Below are 20,868 nucleotides of genomic sequence, written 5' to 3'. Positions count from 1 at the left end.
AAAGGATGTTAATAAAAAAACATTGAGTTGAAAGGAAGGACTTTAGGGGCCAGGAGTGAACATCCAGTTCAGGCGGAGAGAGAGGGAAGCGGGGGCCACAGGTCACCCACCGGTTTGCAGATCCAGAACCTTTATTCATCTGGTTTCCGTTCTTCCTGTTTTTTCCTCTCTTTCTTTTTGGTGCGGCGCGAAGCTATCGCTGCTGACAGCCCGCGTATCCGTCAGATGGCTGACCCTTCAAAAGTGTGTGTGTTTGTGTGTGGGTGCGTGTTTGTGTGTGTTTAACGGTCAGAAAGAGAGAGTGTGTTTGTGCGTGTCTAAATGATTGTGATGATCAATTGTTTAACGACAGATTTTTCACCATTCGGTCCATGTATCTGAATACCTCTCTCCGTCTCACTCCATCTCCAAGTTGTGCAACTTCAATCCATCTGTGTGTCCGTTCCTGTGAGTCTGACACATTTCCTATGTGTGTGTGTGTGTGTGTGTGTGTGTGTGTGTGTGTGTGTGTGTGAGTTCACTGCACCCAGACAGGTCTGTAGTCATGTTTGTGTGTGCGTGCACGTTGGGTTGCCCACTTCTTGTTTTCCTTGGGGGTAATAAGGAAACTCATAGTCAGGGCTTTTGTTAAGGGTTCAGTGTCAACTACTACATCCACACTCCTAATGGGCCAATCCATTTTGGAGAAGAATACCAGGAAATAGAAAGTGGCTGCGTAAGCTGGCCACAGCCTGCTGCTTCGCTTGAAAGCTTGAACCCCAATGAAGTGGCAACCTCTAGTGTGGCAATGTTTTTTTTTTTAAACTGCACTTTCAGTTCAAGTTACCCTGTAATACAAGGAAATCATTGATGTCAATAGAAGAAGAGGGAAGCAAATGCTGTAATCACCCAAGAACATTTCTAAGAGATATAAGATAAGATAAGATAAGATTAAAAAAAAATACTTTATTAATTGCCAAAGGGAAATTCCATTGTTGCAGCAGCAATGACATACATGACAAAACACACATAATTGACAAAAACACACACAATGGGGTCGGTTGGTTTTTGAATGAATTTTATATATATATATATATATATACACACACACACACACACACACACACATACATACATACACATGCATACATACATATACACACACATACATATATACATACACATATATACATATACATACACACATATATACATATATAAAGATACACACATGTATACATATGTATATACATATATTCATGGTTGATCCTTGGCATAGGTAATATAAATAAGACAATTAGACAATTCGATATGCATTTTCTTTAAGCCTGAAATGTTTCCCAAGCACGATGTGGAAACCCTCTTTAGACAAACCCTTTTCGTACATCTAGGGGATGATCGATAATAATTTGCCGATAATAATCTTCCGAGAATGTGTCCAAGTGTCCAAGTGAGACCTGAAATCAATACCGGTGGTTATCACGCGGATTTTAAAGTGGATTCTGGCCGTGGTTGCAATTGGAAGCAGCTTTTGTTGATGTTTTACATGATACAAGCTCCATCGTCAGCTTCCCCAGAAGTGCCTCAGGCTTCACTTCCTACCGCTGCAGTTGAGTATTTTTGGAAACCTAATTATGACCCAGTCGTGATAAAAGGTATATATATTCATCATGCATAGGTGTGATGGCCCTCTCTCTTGCCAGGCGGATCAACTGCAGTCAAATGTTTAGTCCTATCTGATTTCCCAGGCAAATGTTAACTTGGTAAAGATGTGAACGCAGAACTCCAGGAAGCTTTTTCCAACCCCCGCCTCCACTTCCATGTGTGTGCCTGTGTCAATGTTGTACGCATGATGCAGTGTGTTTGTGTGTAAATGGAGGATGATTCTTGGAATTGTTTTTTTGTGTACAGTCCCACTGTGGGTTAAAGTTACGAATTGACTGAAGGCCTGACTGTGTCTCCACACAAGTGAACGGGCCTAAAGGTCGTTGCTGTAAAAATGCATTTATGCTGCCGTTCTTTCACTGAGAAACCAAGGCTCAAAAATAACCACTACGGTTAAAGTGGTAATCCGTAAGATTATTTTGTAAAACAAAACAACGCAAATTTGATACTTTATTTAGCTGGAACCTTTAAAGAAACAGCCATTCAATGAATTTGTGCTATGTAGGTATGCAGTTTCCATTGTTGGGGTCCGCCTTTCCCAAACATGAATGCAAAGGTCGACCACAGTAAACTGTCAATATTGATGAACATTCACACAAACAGACCAGCACGCTGGGATGAGGAGATACTCCCCGCCACCTCAAGTGATCGAGGATTCCCAAACGAGCAGAGGAAACGGATTCCCGGAGGCTCCCGTGGGATTCCGGACGAACCCCGGCCGTGGAGAGCTGGCGAAGCAGGTTTTGTTGGACTCAAAGTTCTGTCGATCACGAGGCCTCAGTTTCCTGCCGCTCCCTTCTTTTCTGCTGACCGTAGCAGGTGTCAGACACATACACACACACACACACACACACACACACACACACACACGACAGAGAAGTCCCCCCCTCCACACCCCCACCGCTTGGTATCATACTGAAGTTTTGCGTCGCTCATCGCCGAAACCCAAAAACCCCGCGGAAGATATGGCGGCGGACAGGGTGAACGCAGCGTTGCCCGGCCTTCCCAGCCAGAGTGAAGAGGACACCAAAGAAGAAGGAGACAAGGCCTACGGAAACATTTTCGCCGAGCTGGAGTCGGTGGATTTGCCCCTTGGAACGTCATTAAGGTAAACACTGCGGAGCCAAAATAAGTGAATTTTGACAGAGAAACTTTCATCCGTTTCCTGCAAAAGTGCTCGGTGCAAATGGTTTACGTTGTTAACTGTAAACTATTTTTATTTTTACCTTTTTATTTTTTTTCTAAATTGAAATCAGGATCTGCAGGAGAAAAAAATGGTAATTTTGGACTTTTTGACAATAACTTTAACTTTTAACCTTAATTAGGCTTAAAAGTAAGTACCTTCATTGGAACGATTTTATGTCAGGACATTTGCACTTTGCTTAGGTGAAAGGTCCGAGTACTTCTACCTGATTCCTTAAATGAAATTTTATTTGGTTTTATCTCACCTTATGCTTGTGGCCTGTTCTCTGAACCCTGTTCTCCTCTACTCTGAACCTGGAAGTAATCGGGGTACAAAGCAAAACTACGCATCCCCGAGCAGCGTTCCCCCCACTTGGTAGCTGGGGGTGAACGGTACTTCCAAGCCGGAGGCTCGTAATTCCCACCGCTACCATACGGCACGAACGCACCATGAGCCTTGTCCTCCACTGCAGCTGTGTCAGCTTCGGTCGCGTCTCACATACACAACCATCATGGCGGAGAACGAAACCTTGGAGTGCATAACGGAGCACGAACGGATCCTCCAGGAGATTGAGAGCACCGACACGGCGTGTGTCGGCCCCACGCTTCGGTAGGAATGCAGCCGCTGGACAAACGCGTTCCTTATTGCCCGTGTACGCCTTTTCCTGTCACAGCGTTTTTAGCTAGTGCCATGGAGTTAGCGGTTAGCTTGGCGTTTCAAACCCGGTTCACTGTTAGCTGTCTAGCTGGTTGGGGCTAACGGCTAGTCGACTGGCTAGTCACTATCAGCGGCTGTCAATGGCCCACACTATGCAGATGAATGACGTGGTGTTTTGCCAGCGGTCGTCCTGCATGTGTTTTATGTTTATATTTAGATGAACAACCGTTGGCCTGTCAGAAGTGGGAACATCATTAGTGGGTGTGGCTGAGGTTGTTGTTATTAGCTGCCCGATGTTAGCCACGTTCACCTTAGCGTTCCGCCAGTGACCAACTAAAATGCTTGAATCCCAAGTTGACAGCTGCCCCTCGACCGACAAAGGGACATTTTGACTTCTTTCGGCTTGGGCCTGCCCTTCAGTTAATGGTAGTGATGACAATGTGATAGTGTGTGGGCTACTTTAAAGGCCCATGACACCTGTGCTTCATATTGGACATGTCAGGCTGTCATCTGCAAACCTGCATTACACGGGTGGGGGGTATTATTACTAGATATTGAATAATTACATCCTCAATACGTAGGTTTTTATTAGTGTCCAGATGAATTGAGCGGCCAATTGGATTAGAGTGAGCGACATGCGGGTCCTCGGCCATGTCCCACTTTAGAATCCTCTTGCCCTGGGGCGAATGAAAGAAATGCACAGGGCAGAGGTGTCACATCCATGCCCTGAGGTGACGTGAGTCTCCCCTTCCTGGTGTGAGATAACAATCCGAGGAGCGACACCTGCCAAGCCAAGTTCCCAGACCCGGTCCCGTGTTCTGATAACCTAGTGCCTTCCGTCCAGGCTGCTGTCGTTGGAATAACATTATTTCCTTTTATGCTTCCAACTTTCGAGCCTTGATTTGGCTCTTCTGAAATTGTGGGTTCTCCTAAATCAGTGATTCTCAACCTTTTTAAATAAATAAATTCTAACAAAGTGTTTTCCCTCAAAACTTTATATATTCATTTTTTTGAGAAGCATCATATTTTACAGACATTTGAATGTTGTACTGCTTCTCCTTTTAACTATACATATAAAACAGCATACAATACTCAAATTAAATGTCTGCATGTTATTGTAAATGTAAACATAAAGAAAAATAAAATGTGTATGGAAAACACAAGATTAAATAAAAATCTGAAACCTCAGACATATCTCCCTTCCCTAACCCTACCTACAAGCGCTGCCTAGTTGAGGACAGGGAATTTATTAAGATTGGTCACAATCTCTCTCATTTAAGGAAATAAATAGATGCCGAATCTTTTCAAATTCCCCAATCTTATCCTTCAGAACATGCCTAATTCACTCCAGGTGTAATGCTACTGGTCAGTTCAGTTTGCCACTGTTTCACCGATGGTACCGCTGCCATAATAATTCATTTTTTAGCAATAATTATCCTGTATGCAATGAATCGTCCTTGAGCCAACCTAAACCTTAGCAAGTCTTCAGAGATTCCTCATATAATGAGAATTGGTTCTGACTCTTATTTGCACTTTAAGTATGTGAGACAATAAATGCAAATTTTGTGTCCAGAAGTTTTGCGGCTTAGGAGAAAGTGCAAAGCTGTGTGCTAGGTTGGCCTCAGTTATACAACATCTATCACATAGAGGTGAGATTTCTGGAAAGGATTTGTCTACCTTCACTTTGGAATAGTGCAAACTATGTATGATTTTTAAATTGTGTTAAGCATTAATGGAACATGGATGAATACGTGAAACTGATTTACAGGTCTACATATAGATCTCCAATTGTGTGTATTTCCCATTTCTTCCATAAAGCAAATGCAACATCCAGAATGGAAGAGGGAAAATTAGGGATTTGCCGTAATGGGGAGTAGGAAAGACACTGTTTTACATTTAAAATGTGCTTTTAACTGCATCAAAGTTAAAATATTTACGCTTTTTGCCGTTCTCCGTGACAGAATTAAAGCCGGATGTTACGCAGGCGAGGAACCGACTCTGCTGCGCATGTGTGCTGTGGCTGCTCGAGACCCAGAGTTTTGGAGTCTGACTTGGTAGAAGCCGTTTTCTCTCGAATATCCCACTTAAATAAAAAACGTAGATTGATATCAAAGTTTTTTTTCTTTTTTTTTTTCTATTAATTGCATTGAGGCTGTTAGGTGCTTGTGGCGAGGAAGCAGATGGAGGATTTGGATGTGGTGGTGGAGCGGTCCAGTAAAGTTGCGGCTCCGTGTTATTACTTGTATAATAATATAATTAAATATGAATAATTAATAATAAAAGAATAGTTTCTGTTGCTAGTGCAAATAAACCAGCTGATTAACCATTGACCACTACCAGGAAACAGATCTCTGGAGATGCACTCTCTCTCTTGAAGCTGCATAATTATATCCATAAATATATCCATAAAGATAAATATCCATTGTCAAACCTGCTTGGAGATGAATACGACATTTTATAGCTGTTGTGTAAAGTTAACCAACTATGAATGACAACACGTTCGGGAGGGAATTCAACATTAATTTAAGTTTGCAATAAAATATTTATACTAAGCTGCATTGTTATGGCTACATGCGTTCATAAAATTTGTATATATGTGTCCCACCACAGCAAAACTCGTCATCTCGTGCATTTCTAAAATGGCCTGGAGCAGCCGAAAAAGTTGAAAAAACCTTTGCTGGAGGAAAATTCGATTTTTCCAGATTCGTGTTCCTTTGTGTTTTTTTTATTTTTATTTTTTTATCTCAACGTATTTTCAAAACAGAGTTTTATTTATAAATAGTAGAAAAATGTTAAACCGTGGAGTTAAATATTCCCGTTAGATTACATGGGGAAACACAGTTCACTTACCGGGACGCCGAACAGCACTGAATAACGCCGATCGATCCTTCAAAGTGACCGTCCAAGTGAAGATCATTCATTTGACAGAATTCAACCTTTAAATCTTATTACTTTTACACACACAGAGCCACTGTTGTGAAACCGCGAAGAAGAAAAACCCTTTGCGTCACGCACCTACGTCACTTCCGTAAACAGACGGTTAAAACGCAGCACGGGGGTGTTTAGGTCTCACTTGTCTGTGAAAACTTTCCTCTTTGTATCGTTATTTATTACGTGAAGCAGGTGGCGGAAGCTCTGAATCATATTTCGGACCTTAATCTGACCAGTGCGATAGATCCAAGTCAGTGTTAGCAGCGCGCACTGGACTTCATTTTCCGCGATGATAGTCAGTTCTCTGACAGTGACGCTGAATCTGATATTACTCCGGACTTGGAGAACATTTCAAACAGCGGATTTCAAACTTGGTGTGACGAGGAAACTGAATATTTTCAAGAACCCCCGGAGGAGACTGACGATATATCCGTTGTCGTTACATTGGAAGAAGTTGATATCGTAATGAAGTCCGTTGAGGTTGGTGACAGATTTTCAGATTTCAGTTTTTCTGAGACTCATAATATTTATAGACTCTACATTTTGTTATGTTGTCTATACTTTTAAACTCCAAAATAATTCCACTTCTATAAAATATGTATATTCTTACTGTTAAGTAAAAGCTTTAAAAAAAAAAAAAAAGCAAAATGAGTTCTGTTGTTGAGCTGTATGTGATTGGGCCATTCAAGCAGTATGTTAAGTAGCAATGAGGCTTTGTTTGTCCACCATTCTGGGAGCTGGCTGAATGAACCTGGTGTGGGGAAAACTTTGGAGGTGATTATCTCAGAATCACGGTTTGCCACACCCTTGTCATTAGCAAGTCATAGCTTTGAAGATATTTGCTTGATTTGCACAAGTGACACCTTGTTTGGAAGCTCTGATTCTCCACTTTCAAATGATGTGGAAAACAATCTCAAACCACCAAATTACCCTGAAGTATGCGGTAGGTCACATATAATAACAGACACAAAATAATTTAGTTCCAAATATTTTATTGGAGTCTTTGTACATCACCATTGCAACCTATCGTCTATCTACCTATCGTTTGCCATCTACCGTGTTCCATGTGAATGCAGCACAACTGATGGGTGTTGGGGAGAGGAGCACTGCACTAATGGAATAAGGCAGGCATTCCTTTTTATAAATTTTCAACCAGTCCACACCTTCAGAGGAATCTTCCAACCGAAAAGTAATTTAAGTAATTTCCCCCTGGGATTACTAAAGTATTTCTGATTCTGATTCTGAAAAGTAGGGCTGCCCCCGACTAAAGAATTTATTTAAATCTATGTTTTTGGGGCATCAGAAAAATGGCTTCAGTTCCATGGCTGAGAAAGCATGTTATAACTAACATTGTTAACACTGTGCTACATTACAGATAAATACAAATATACTAATAACCAGCCAGACTTTATACATTTTATGTACAAGCGTTCTTAATTACACCGGTTAAACATTACATGGGTTAAACTTATCAGACCCTGTTATTTTATTTTATTTTCATGTACACATTTAAATTACATATTGACATTCACATAATTTCCAATGAAATGTGGTGTACAAAGATCAATTCCCGGTGACGGGGTCCCTTAGGGACCCCTCGTCGGGTGCTTCTCCAAGGCTGCGGTCTCGGTTACTTGCTGCACTTTCCCCATCTACATAAAACATTTATTTTTGTTCAAATTTATGTCAAATTAAAAGCCCTCCAGCGTTTCATACACAGGTCCAGCCATAAAGGTTTTAAGGTTAATTTTGACAAGGGGCAGCTCCAGTGACCAATAAAAAACTTGGTCGACTGTTCTTGTGGACTAACTTTTGGCCAACTATTTGGGGGCAGTCCGACCTAAAAGGGTTACTAACAGCTCTCACTGTTTCTTAATTTTATGAGCCTTGTAGTTCCAAATAAATGGAACCACAATATATTGTAGTTTCTTAAAGAAAGCTTTCTGGAGAAATGTAGGAATGTTTTGCACCATATATATACAGTTACAGCTGTGGGAAAACAACATCTTGATTGCATTAACTCTGCCTTGAAGAGAGATGGCCAACGTTCACTAGAACTGTATATTAGCTTTAACCTTAGACAGTAGGGGATGAAGGTTTGCTTCAAACAATGAGGAATACTTTCTTTTCATTCGAAATAAGTAAACCCTAAATAAGTAAACTTTTCGGGTGGGGGGATCCCATGGGATCAGTTTGGCATGAATTCACGGTCTACCTTAAGCCTTTTACTCCAGGTGTTTATTGCTAAAGCAGCATTTTATACCCAATTCCAGACTCGTAGCTTAGCTCATTTCACCACTGATGCTCCTTTTCCGATGGTCTGATCTGGTGTTTATTTAGTGTTCAGACCACAAGAACTCAGGGGTTGGCAACCCACGGCTCCAGAGCCGCATGTGGCTCTTTCATCCCTCTGCCGTGGCTCCCTGTGGCTTTGAGAAAATTGTGGGAATAAATAATGGCTATTTAGTTAAAAAATATATATTCTGTTTAGTTAATCTTTTCAATGTAATAGTTATGACTCTGGAGATTTAGGTGATCTTGTAACACTGAAATAAAACGTGTTTTAATATTTTGTCGATCAAAATATGCGTCACCTGTTGCCGACAGGCTGGTGACTTATTTTGCGCTCTCGAACCCCGGTAAGCTAACCATGGATACATCCAAAAAAATAAAAGTTTCTGAGGAAAATAGAACGTTAAAGTTTAATTTCATGGAATGCGGAGTGGAATCGAGACATGGAATGCCATTCCCGACACCAATTTGAACATGAACAAGTATGCATTTGGGGTCCTGTCCATCTTTTGATCAACATATTTGTACGAGCAAGTGTTTTCCACCATGAATTGGTGGCGACTGTGTGAAGCTCAAAGTTACATCATACAGCCCGGATATGGAGAAGCTCTGCAGTTAAGTTCAGGGGCAGAAATCGTATTAGGCAGGTGAGAGAAAAATGCTATTCATTTTGCAAATATAGATAATTATATCGGTCCTGAACTGATGTAGTTGTTTCATATTCAGGTCGACGCTTGACTGTGGCACGCGATTGAGGAAATAGTCGCGGATGACGGCACACTGAAATAGACTTAAGTCGTGATAAAACATAAACGAACATTTTTTTGCCCCTTATAATTAAAGTATATATTTATTTTGTTCAAATCCACAAATAAATGAAGGACCTGCATTTTGAATTTTATTTCAAAGAAAAATGATACTTGCCAGTATTTTTATTTAATTTTTTTTTAGAGTTCAAAATAATTTAGTGTTTAGCTGTGTCAAGCACAGAAGAAAAACGAGTCTTTATAAGTTTGTAGTTCTTTTATTTCCTAAATGCAACTACTACAGTTCTTATATACAGTACATAGCTTAAGTGTATTAAAACGATACTGTTTATCCAGTGTTTGCGGCTCCAGGTGGGTTTTATTTGGTGGGAATCCAGCCCAAATGGCTCTTTTAATGCTGAAGGTTGCCGACCCCTGGTCTAACTCCACAGTTCAGTACTACATCGTTCAGTCTTTTCACATGTTTTGGGCATTTACTTTAGAACTTGTATAATGTGTTTAGAAACAAATTTCTGAATTCACTTTACACAAACATTTGAGATGCTGTTTTTTGGATCTGAAATGAATTAGATATCCGCGTACAACAAGATTTTGTCAGTTGTATGATTAGTGTTATATCCATGAATAACCCCAGGTTATCTTGAATAGACTGCAAGTGGCTCCTTCGCTAATCAATCAAATTTTACCTCAAGTGTAGAATCGCCATGTGGCATGGTCCCGATACACTTCACAATCTAAAAAACACACAGGAGAAAACGTACAGCAAGCAAACAAAATAGTCACATCAAAGTCAATGAGAGATGCCTGTGCTAGTAAAAAAAAACAAAAAAACAAATCTAAAAACAACCACATTAAAAACATCAATGTCAAAGGAATGTTTGAAAAGATGATGGACTCGACTAAGTTCTATGTTCTAGGGAGGGCTGTATTCTTCCCGTGGTTACAGTGTTACTGCTGTTACAGGGTGTTCGGGCATACACGATTACATGACTTGCCCACCACCCCTTTTAGTTAATATTCGTATATCAGTGCTGATGTTCATCAAATAAACAGTAATTATGTAAAATACTAAGCATATTATGAATACTTAGTCGGACGCTACGGAAGTGAAAATGGCTGCTTGTGCGTGCACAGCAGAGTCTGTGAAGTCACGGGAGGAGAGAAGGCTATAGGAGACTTTAGATCAGATATAGATCGGGACCTGTCTCCCTCCATCCATAATTAGAAAACATGCTTGATACCCCCCCCCCCCCCCCCCCTTTGGGAAAGATTCCTCACCATTGCATTCCTAGTAGGCTGTAATGAAGTGAATAAAGGTAGTTTTTCGGTCTTGATTTTAAGATTTCAACTGAGCGTGCTTCTTTGACATATACTGGGAGGCCATTCCAGAGGTAAGGGGCACGGTAGGCAAATGCTCTGGAACCAACAGATTTTTTTGTTAACTGAGGGAATGACCATGAGACCAGCATCGGGAGAGCGAAGAGGGCGTGCTGGTGTATATGGTACAATTATCTCAGATACGTAAGGTCCATGCAAGGTCTTATAAGATAAAAGAAGAACCTTAAAATCAGCTTTAGCGTGCACTGGTAGCCAGTGAAGAGAGGCCAGAATGGGTTTTATATGATTACATTTTTTAGTTTTTGTCAAGGTCCTAGCTACAGCATTCTTAACAAGCTGAAGACTTCTAGTAGCGCAACTAGGAAGACCAGAGAAAAGGGTATTACAGTAATGAAGTATGGAGGATACAAATGCATGGATTACAGTTTCAGCATCGCACAGTGTTACTGTGCTAGTGGCACTGTGCTATCACCGGGTGCGTTGCATTACATTTCACTGCATATATGTATGGAAGTATGTATATGTATGTGACAAATAAAAATCTTGAATCTTGTTAGAATAGGTCAGATTTTAGCAATATTACGAAGACAAAAAAATACTGTCTTGGTAATAGCCTTGATATGAGACTGGAATGTCAGACAAAATCATAAATCACTCCAAGGTTTTTGATGGACGAGCTTATAGGAATAATATAACTATCAATATTAACGCTGAAATTCTCAAACAAATGTCCATATTTGGCTGGTCTAACAACCGAGAACTCTGTTTTATCAGCATTTAACAGCAGATAGTTCATACCCATTCATGTTTTTATTTATGACATTCTTCTAATTTTAGGAGTTGGGAAAGGTCATTTGCATTTATCGGTACATGCAACTGTGAATCCTCTGGATAGCAATGGAGTTTAATACCATATTCGCAAATAATGTCACAGAGGGGGAGCATATAAATTGAGAAGAGCATAGGGAAGAAGGACCGATCCCTGAGGTACACCAGACTCTCAGAAAATTCTGAGATGGTATAATTGTAAGTTACATGTTGAGTTCTGTTTGAAAAATATGAGTGATATAATGAAAGCGCCGTCCCCTGGATACCGTAAAATGCAAATAAAAGTATCGATAAGACAGAGCCCTGGTGCCTCAATGCAAACTAAGACAGGGAGACAACGTTAGATTAGTGCAAAATCTTGAATTTGTATAGAGCAGTTTGAGCCACAAAATGAAATTATCTTCTTCAAACTTGTTCAGTACAGCAAACGGATAGGGCCACTCAATCTGGTCACTGGGCTTTTTTCTGCATCAGCAGAGGAAGAACTGCAAGGCCTTGTTCAGAAAAAAGTTACAATTTGGTATAAAACCTGTTTGGTCTAAGTGCACCAACTGACCAATCACAGAGCCCACCTACACGCCAGGGTCTTGGCCAGAATCTTTTGGCCAATAGGACCAAAAAGTATAGGGAGGACCCAATATCCTGAGGTGATTCGCCTTTCTCTGATTGAATGTTATGTAAGGTACAGTCACTCTCTAGTTTTGAGTTGTCTTGCCAACAGCTTTAGTTTGTCCCCGAATTCAAATAATTTTTGTTTTACATGTTGATAGTTGCTAATCCTTGCTGAGAGAATCCCATTAAGTTTATATTTAAGAGCAGAGATCTTGTTAGATGTTTCAATGGAAGGTTGTGTAGCATTTTCCTTAGCTAGCTTTTGAATTAGAATTTTCCAATCCATGGGTTCTGTCCTATTTCTTTGATATAATAATGTTATTATACATCGCATTACCTACCTATGGCATAAGATTAGCATCCACCAAAAAATAATAAATTCTTGTGTAAACATTATGGACTTGTGAATGAGGGGTGTACTCCCTGCTAGTAGTATTTAGAGTTCTCCACACATCAAACACATTTATATTATTTATAGTCTTTAGAAATTTGCTAGATTTGGAGGAAGAAATTCTTGAATTGGATGATTTATCAAGATACTGGTCTAACGCACAATTTAAGTCACGGCCAATTATCAAATTTGTTTCTGAAGTATCAGGTATCAGATCAAATATCTTCCTAAAAAAATCAGGACTGTCAAAATTGGGAGCATAATTATTTTAAAGTGTCAAAGGCACATGGTGCAGTTCCCCTTTAACTGTAACATACCTGCTCTTGTCATCTGCAATTGACAAATGAGAATGCAGTTCCCCTAGTTTTGTCAGGAAAAAGTCGAGTGATATATTTGCCCAATCCATTTATACTTTAAAATTGTTTTTCAGGTGGGTTTCTTGCAAGAAAATAATATCAGACGATAAAAGTTTGAGATGCGCTAAAGCTCTCCCCCTCCCAACTGGTTCATTTACTCTCCCGTATATTCCAACTGGAAAGAGTCACGCCCCTATCACTGGCCAAATCCGTATCAATATAGACTGTAGATTAGACGGGCAATCACAAGCCTCATCCAACAACCGGCAGCACTTGTATTCACCCGCCATTGTAAACAGAACATGTCTAGCTGTACAAAAAACACAGTTCAGCGCCACTCTTAACAAAGGGAAAACAATAAGTGAACAAGAGACAATACAAGAAAACCCTCCTCCACTTAATCAACCACAGAGAGCTTCTATGCAAATTAACTTTCTGTTTTTACACCAAAATTAGCGGGTATACCCACGTTTTATAAACGTAGTAAACAAAAATAATAAAAATACACGATTAACGCCTATCCCATTGCTAGAAGAAATGCCTTTTTATTCCTGGTGTGTCACGTTTGATGTCACAAACACACTGGAAAATAGGCATATCATGGTTCCAGTGTGATTGGGGGAAAAAACAGTCAAGGCGACATCACCTTAAACAAAAAATGACAAATCTGTAAAACTTGGAAAGAAAATGGCTTTTTACCCAGCGAGACTCAGTTCCCTTCATTCCTACAAAAGAGCTGTTCAAAAGAACCTGAACCGTTTGTGATTGACCCAATACTACTACACTGGCAGTGCCTGATGCGCAGTATGCGCACCGGTCCTCCCGCAGCGGGGAGACGCTCCTCCGGTTCCGCAACTGACTTGCAGCAGTGCTGGAGTGGCTCAGAGCCCGGCAGGGCGCATGGGGGTTCTGCAGTCTGAGTGGTTCCTACGGAGCGATTCCACACTAGAAAAAATGTCATGGTCCTCCATGCTGGGGGAAAAAAGGTCATTAACTTCTGATTTTGGATTCTAAATCGGATTGGAAATGATCGAATGATACACGGATATTCCTGTCTCTTTATGTGCCAACATCCAGAATTTAAAAGCGTGTTGCGTCGCGCAGGTAAAGAGGCGTAAATTAGCTTGTCTATCTGGCTGTCCTGTTTACATCACAGCCAATCGGAGCCGGAGCCGACAAAAGCCTGTGTCTGTTCCGGGGTCATTTGACCTGAGACAGAAACCCAGGTGTTACCTTTCCCATTAACGACAAATGCCGGATGTTAGAGGGTGATACCGGGTTTTTGGTGTAGTGGGAAAGAGGTATTAGTGGAAGCTCTGTGTTATGAATGACATAAAAAATGACTTTTGAAGAACAAAAAAATCACAACAGTGGGCACAGCTGAGACAAGTTATTAATCAAACAAATAGTCAGCTCCACTAGTCGGTAGGAATTCATTTTGTAGTAACCTTAATCTTTTATAAAAGAAACTGAATCTCTGTGTGAGTTCTTCCCATAGTTTTCCAAGGCCATCAAACACTCAAAAACAGCACACAGGTGGACGACATCTTATGCAGGAGGTGCAATCTGAAAGAGATTAGTGACTGTAAAGTGGTGGTAGGGGAGTGTGTTGCTAGGCAGCATCGGATGGTGGTCTGTAGGATGACTCTGGAGGCCAAGAAGAAGAACAGAGTTAAAGAAGTGCCAAAGATAAAATGGTGGAAGTTGAAAAAGGAAGAGTGTTGCATGCCATTTAGGGAAGAGGTAAGGCAGGCAATAGGTGGGAATGAAAGGTTACCAGAGGACTGGGAAACAACTGCAGAAGTGGTGAGGGAGACGGCCAAGAAGGTACTCGGTGTATCATGTGGGAAGAGGAAGGAAGACAAGGACTCTTGGTATTGGAATGAGGAAGTACAGGAGAGTATAAAGCAGATAGGTTGACAAAGAAGAAATGGGATAGAGAGATGAAGTGGACAGGAGTACAAGCTGATGCAGTGCAAGGCAAAGAGTGGCGAAGGAAAAGGCATACGACGAGTTGTATGAGAGGTTGGACAGTAAGGAAGGAGAAAAGGACTTGTACCGATTGCTAAGACAAAGGGACCAAGCTGGGAAGCTTGTACAGCAGGTTAGGGTGATGAAGGATAATGATGGGAATGTGCTGACTAGTGAGGAGAGTGTGCTGAGAAGGTGGAAGGAGTACTTTGAGGAGGTGATGAATGAAGAAAATGAGAGAAGAGTGGATGATGTGGGGATAGTGGATCAAGAAGTGCAGCAAATTAGCAAGGATGAGGTAAGAACAGCATTAAAGAAGATGAAGAGTGGAAAGGCAGTTGGCCCAGATGACATACCTGGGGAAGCATGGAAATATTTAGGTGAGAAGGCAGTGGTGTTTAACACAGTCATGGAAAGGGAGAGGATGCCGGAGGAGTGGAGAAGAAGTGTACTGTACCCATCTTCAAGAATAAGGTAGATGTACAGAGCTGTAGTAACTACAGGGGAATAAAGTTGATCAGCCACAGCATGAAGCTGCTAAGTCTGCTAAATGTAATGTAATAATGAAGCTATGAGAAAGGGTAGTGGAGGCTAGGTTAAGAGAGATGGGTGGGGATCAGCGAGCAGCAGTATGGTTTCATGCCAGGAAAGAGTACTACAGATGCAATGTTTTTTTTAAGAATTCTGATGGAAAAGTACAGGGAAGGCCAGAGGGAGTTACACTGCGTCTTTGTGGATTTAGAGAGAGCTTATGATAGGGTGCCACGAGAGGAAGTGTGGTATTGCATGAGGAAGTCGGGAGTGGCAGAGAAGTACGTAAGAGTGGTGCAGGATATGTATGAGGGCAGTCAGACAGTAGTAAGGTGTGCAGTAGGTGTGACGAAGGCATTCAAAGTGGAGATGGGATTGCATGAAGGATCATCTCTGAGCCCTTTCTTGTTTGCAGTGGTGATGGACAGGTTAACAGATGAAATCAGGCAGGAGTCTCCGTAGACTATAATGTTCACGGATAACATTGTGATCTGTAGCGAGAGTAGGGAGCAGGTTGAAGAGAGCCTGGAGAAGTGGATGCATGCATTAGAGAGAAGAGGAATTAAAGTCAGCAGGAGTAAGACAGAATACATGTGCCTGAATGGGAGGGAGGGCAGCGAAAAGTTGAGAATGCAAGGAGTGGAGGTAGAGAAGGTGGATGAGTTCAAGTACTTTGGGTTGACCATCCAAAGCAACAAAGAGTACGGGAGAGAGGTGAAGAAGAGAGTACGGGCAGGGTGGAGTGGGGGGGAAGAGTGTCCGGAGTGATCTGTGACAGAAGGGTTCCAGCAAGAGTGAAGGGGAAGGTCTACAGCACGGCAGTGAGACCAGCTATTTTGTATGGGTTAGAGGCGGTGGCTCTGACAAGAAGGCAGGCGGCTGAACTGGAGGTGGCAGCGTTGAGGATGTTGAGATTTTCATTGCGAGTGACAAGGATGGACAGGATTAAGAATGAGTACATTAGAGGGACAGCTCAGGTTGGACAGTTTGGTGGAAGAGTGAGAGAGTCCACATTGAGATTTCCAGATTGAGATTTGGACACGTGTGGAGGAGAGATGAGAGTTAGATTGGGAGAAGGATTCTGAGGATGGAGCTGCCAGGCAAGAGGAAAAGAGGAAGGCCGAAGAGAAGGTTTATGGATGTGGTGAGGGAGGACATGCAGGCGGTGTAAGCGAGGAAGATGCGCAGAACAGAAGGTATTGGAGGCAGATGATCCGCTGTGGCGACCCCTCACAGAAGCAGCTGAAAGAAAAAGAAAGATCAAACATTCAAACAATCTGTAAGTAAGGGATTGTGTGTCTCCACCTTTCAACTGTGTGGAATCAGTTTGTTTCAGTTAGTTAGCTGGGTAGGAATTAGGTTAGCTATTATGTTCATCTATGTTCCGGGTGCGTTGCAAAGACATTTCACTGCATATGTATGAAAATATGTATGTGACAAACAAACCTGTTGAATCTTGAATGTATAACAATCCTCAGGGAGAATTAATACTGAATGAGAAGCATGGTACTGTGTGAGAATAATAATCATAATAATAATAATAATATCCACTGATCAGCCACAACTTTAAAAGTACTGACAGGTGAAGTGAATTACATTGTTCATCTCATTCTGATGGCATCTGTCAAGGGGTGGGATATATTAGGCAACAAGTGAACAGCCAGTTCTTGAAGTTGATGTGTTGGAAGCAGGAAAAATGGGCAAGCGTAAGGATCTGAGCCACTTTGACAAGGACCAAATTGTGATGGCTATACAACTGGGCTAGAGCATCTCCAAAACGGAAGTTCTTGTGGGGTGTTCCCGATGTGCAGTGGTTAGTACCTACCAAAAATGGTCCGAGGAAGAACAACCAGTGAACCAGAAACAGGGCTCAAGGCTCAGTGATGTGCGTGGGAAGCAATGGCAAGCCCGTCTGGTCTGATCCCACAGAAGAGCTACTGTAGCATAAATTGCCGAAAAGTTCATGCTGCTATGATAGAAAGGTGTCAGAACACTGTGCATCGCAGCTTGCTGTGTATGGGGCTGCGTAGCTGCAGACAGGTCAGAGTGCCCATGCTGACACCTGTCCCCTGCCAAAAACGCCTACAATGAGCATGTGATCGTTGGAACTGGACCATGGAGCAATGGAAGAAGATGGACTGGTCTAATGAATCACATTTCCTTTTACATCATATGAATGGCCGGGTGCGTGTTTGTTGTTTACCTGGCGAAGAGATGGCACCAGGATGCAGTATGGGATGAAGGCAAGCCAGCGGAGGCAGTGTGATGCTCTGGGCTATGTTCTGCTGGGAAACCTTGGGTCCTGGCATTCATGTGGATGTTACTTTGACAAGTACCACCTACCTAAACATTGTTGCGGACCAAGTTCACCCCTTCATGACAACAGTATTCCCTGATTGCAGTGGCTTCTTTCAGCAGGATGATGTGCCCTGCCACACTGCAAAAATTGTTCAGGAATGGGGCCCCACCTTGCAACTTACAGGACTTTAAGGATCTGTTGTGAATGTCTTGGTGCCAGATACCACAGGACACCTTCAGAGGTCTTGTGGAGTCAATGCCTCGACTTATCAGAGCTGTTTGGCAGCACGAGGAGAACCTATATTAAGCAGGTGGTTCTAATGATGTGGCATATCGGTGTAAATATGATAATATGTAGAGAACTGTCAATATGTGTATTTATAAGCTGTATTGAAATTGTTTCTCATAAAACTCAATCAATAGTATATTCTGACCTGGCACTGAACGCACAGCCATAAACCCCGACGTTCCACACTGAGGACACGATCGACTCATCCCTGTAGTATATTACAACAACACATACTTTACAAGTACATTTTGAAGAATATTAGCGTAAATTACAATAAAGTTCAAAGCATTGGTGTGGTGTGGGGTTTGTGTGCTTTGAGCAGCCACACCTGACCTAGATTTAGGAGATTGGGTTAGGGTGGCTACATACCTGTTTCTCGTTAGTTGGTCTAACGAGCGACAGGTTAAAACCCCCATCCCCGCACACACTCAGGATAGGAGCCCTGCCATGACATGTTCTATCTGCTCCTGGTTTATTCCAACTGGCCAACTCTCTACAATAAACTGGTGTTTACAGCCCATCGTTTTCTGAGTCTCTGTGCCGGAAGGCCCTGAAAACGCCGCATGGGTGGCATGTGGTAGGAGAGACTGCCGCAATTGTTTTTTGGATTATTCATCAAAGGAGCAATATGAATTCAGGATATCAAGGATATCTTCTGGAAATTAGCACGCATTCCAGAAGAATTTTTCTGTACTGTTTTTCCTGTTGCACTCCTGTGGTGATGCACTGCCGTTGGATGAAACATTGCACGTTGCCGTAGGTCCACATTTGGCTCAAATTACTCATTCTATTTGCAGCCCACTTGCTCCTCTCTTGAGGTTTCTTTACATTCAGCATTGTTTATTTCTATCTGCAGGTGTTGCAGCAGCTGTTAGTGCTGTCACAATCATGACATTTTATTTGCTGATTAATTGTCATAAAAAATTAATTGATTGACAACATTTTTATATTTGTCCATTTTATGCCACTTCTGTAGTATACGCCTACAAGAGTATAATAATACACAAACAGCTTAAGAAGAGCCCATTTTTGACTGAATATTAGAACATAAAATTTCAGGAAGACAGTTAATTTTCCTTAACCCAACTAATGGAAACCCACCTAATTTACAATGTGATTGTTGCCGTCTTCCTGAAATTGGCATGACATTCCTCTGAAGTTTGAATGGAAACATACATGTATAATTTTGAAATGTATTTTACAAGATGATAGAGGTCAGCTCAGATTGCGACCAGGCAGTTATGTAATAATCCTGACAGCTCTCACTGTCACTGCTGTAGTTAATGGTATCGCAGTGTCTTGGCACAGAAAAAGTGCAAGTAATAGTAGGACTTTAATAAATCAAATCCACGCTTCTTATCAGAGTTTAGAGCTAGCTGACAGCTCGGTAGCAACATGATGTGAGGTGAACTATGAATTCTTGAATTGAGAGGCCACTAGTCTGGACAGTGGATGGTGTGAGGGAAGTTTCCTGTGCTGCTTGGAAGCAGGAAGACAGTGACTTATTTGGTGCAGCTGCGAGCCGCTACACAGCATAATAACAGGAAGAGGAAACTCATATGGGAGCGTGGAGGCTGAAGATTGCTTTGTTTCTCTCTGTCGGCCGTCCCTGGCGTTGTATGCGTGTGTGAAGTAGGCACCGGATTTATGGACATAACTCTCATTTGTTTACAATAGGGATATTCTCCAGGGGTTATCCTTATTAATCATTAAACACAGCCTTGGTCTTTTTTTTGCAATGGCTCTACCCCCATCTGGTGTGCTCATGTGCTTGTTTTGATGAGGTAAACAATTTTACTGGTTGATGAACCCAAAATACTGAGGTAGTTTCAAGATATCTGCAGATAACTGCTAATTTATTAGATGGCCCATAGGCAATCACATGTATTTTCACATAATTATTTTTAAACAGACCAAGCTCAGTAATTTTGAATTGTAAGTGAATCAGCTGCAAATAATGTCAATCTGTCTGCTTGCATTGTCAGTGGATTTGAAAGTAGACTCTACGTTGTTTCTGATCTACTTGAGGCTTGGAGACATCTCAGACCAGCTTTTGGTTGGTCTGAGGTATTAAAATTTTTCTGCCCCAGTGCCCCATTAGAAACCACCGCTGTTACATTGGATTATGGTGAATTTTCTTCAAGGTGGACTCGTTCCAGATTTCAAGAAGAGCAGGGTTTCGTCTTCTGTCCGCAGGGTTGCTCAGCAGCCATCAGCAGACTCTTTTGTTCTTAGGTCTCTTCTTCTTCTCCAAGATGGTTTCCACAGAGTAAAGGATCAATAGATAACATTAGTGTCAGCACTAAATACAGACACTTAATCCAATGGCAATCCCAGGTTTTTAGCAGAGTGCAATATGTCGATGCTGTCAGAAGTTGGGCTAGGTGATTTATTGGTACAATTTTGATGTTGTGATCTGAGGCTAGATATCGTCCTGAATTTGGTCATAACATTGAAGTGATATTCACAGGTAACTTCATATCTAAACGTTAAACTATTGTTACTTCCTGCTTTCGGGGGATTTCCTTATAATTTGAATATAATTGGAAGTATATGCATATAATTTGCATATTGCAGGTGTTCCATGGAAAGCCAAAGTGTTCTGAACGGCCTATTTTCTACTGTTTCTCTGCTGGCATTGCCAGGTACTTGAAACCGTCATTTTGAATGCCATTTATTAATGCCAAAAAACTGTCCCACATGAAATTTGACCACCCATTTTCCCTAACACTTACTAAACTTAAAGCCTACATTCAGAGGGACCAGTTAACTTGTAGTCA

The 20,868-nt window shown here is 41.6% G+C and overlaps 1 protein-coding gene across 7 annotated transcripts in view; it reads left to right on the top strand.

Moving 5' to 3' along the window:
* Window positions 1–3,335: 3,335 nt before the first annotated feature.
* Window positions 3,336–20,868, top strand: part of exoc6 (exocyst complex component 6) — a 71,449-nt gene continuing 53,916 nt past the window's right edge. For 5 of the 7 annotated variants that reach the window (XR_013844670.1, XM_080020916.1, XM_080020914.1 and 2 more), the window contains exon 1: window positions 3,337–3,436. Coding sequence is in view for 6 of the 7 variants with exons in the window: in XM_080020916.1 (XP_079877042.1) it covers window positions 3,339–3,436 (98 nt within the window). In the remaining variant the exon portion in view is untranslated. Of the gene's footprint in view, window positions 3,437–20,868 lie in introns of all 7 variants that reach the window. The other 2 variants (XM_080020919.1, XM_080020918.1) reach the window with 1 other exon arrangement.

This window comes from Zeus faber, assembly GCF_960531495.2.
Source record: "Zeus faber genome assembly, chromosome: 20".
Lineage (NCBI taxonomy): Eukaryota > Metazoa > Chordata > Actinopteri > Zeiformes > Zeidae > Zeus > Zeus faber.
Note: the sequence above shows the minus strand (reverse complement) of the source record. Positions and strands in the feature narration are given on the sequence as shown.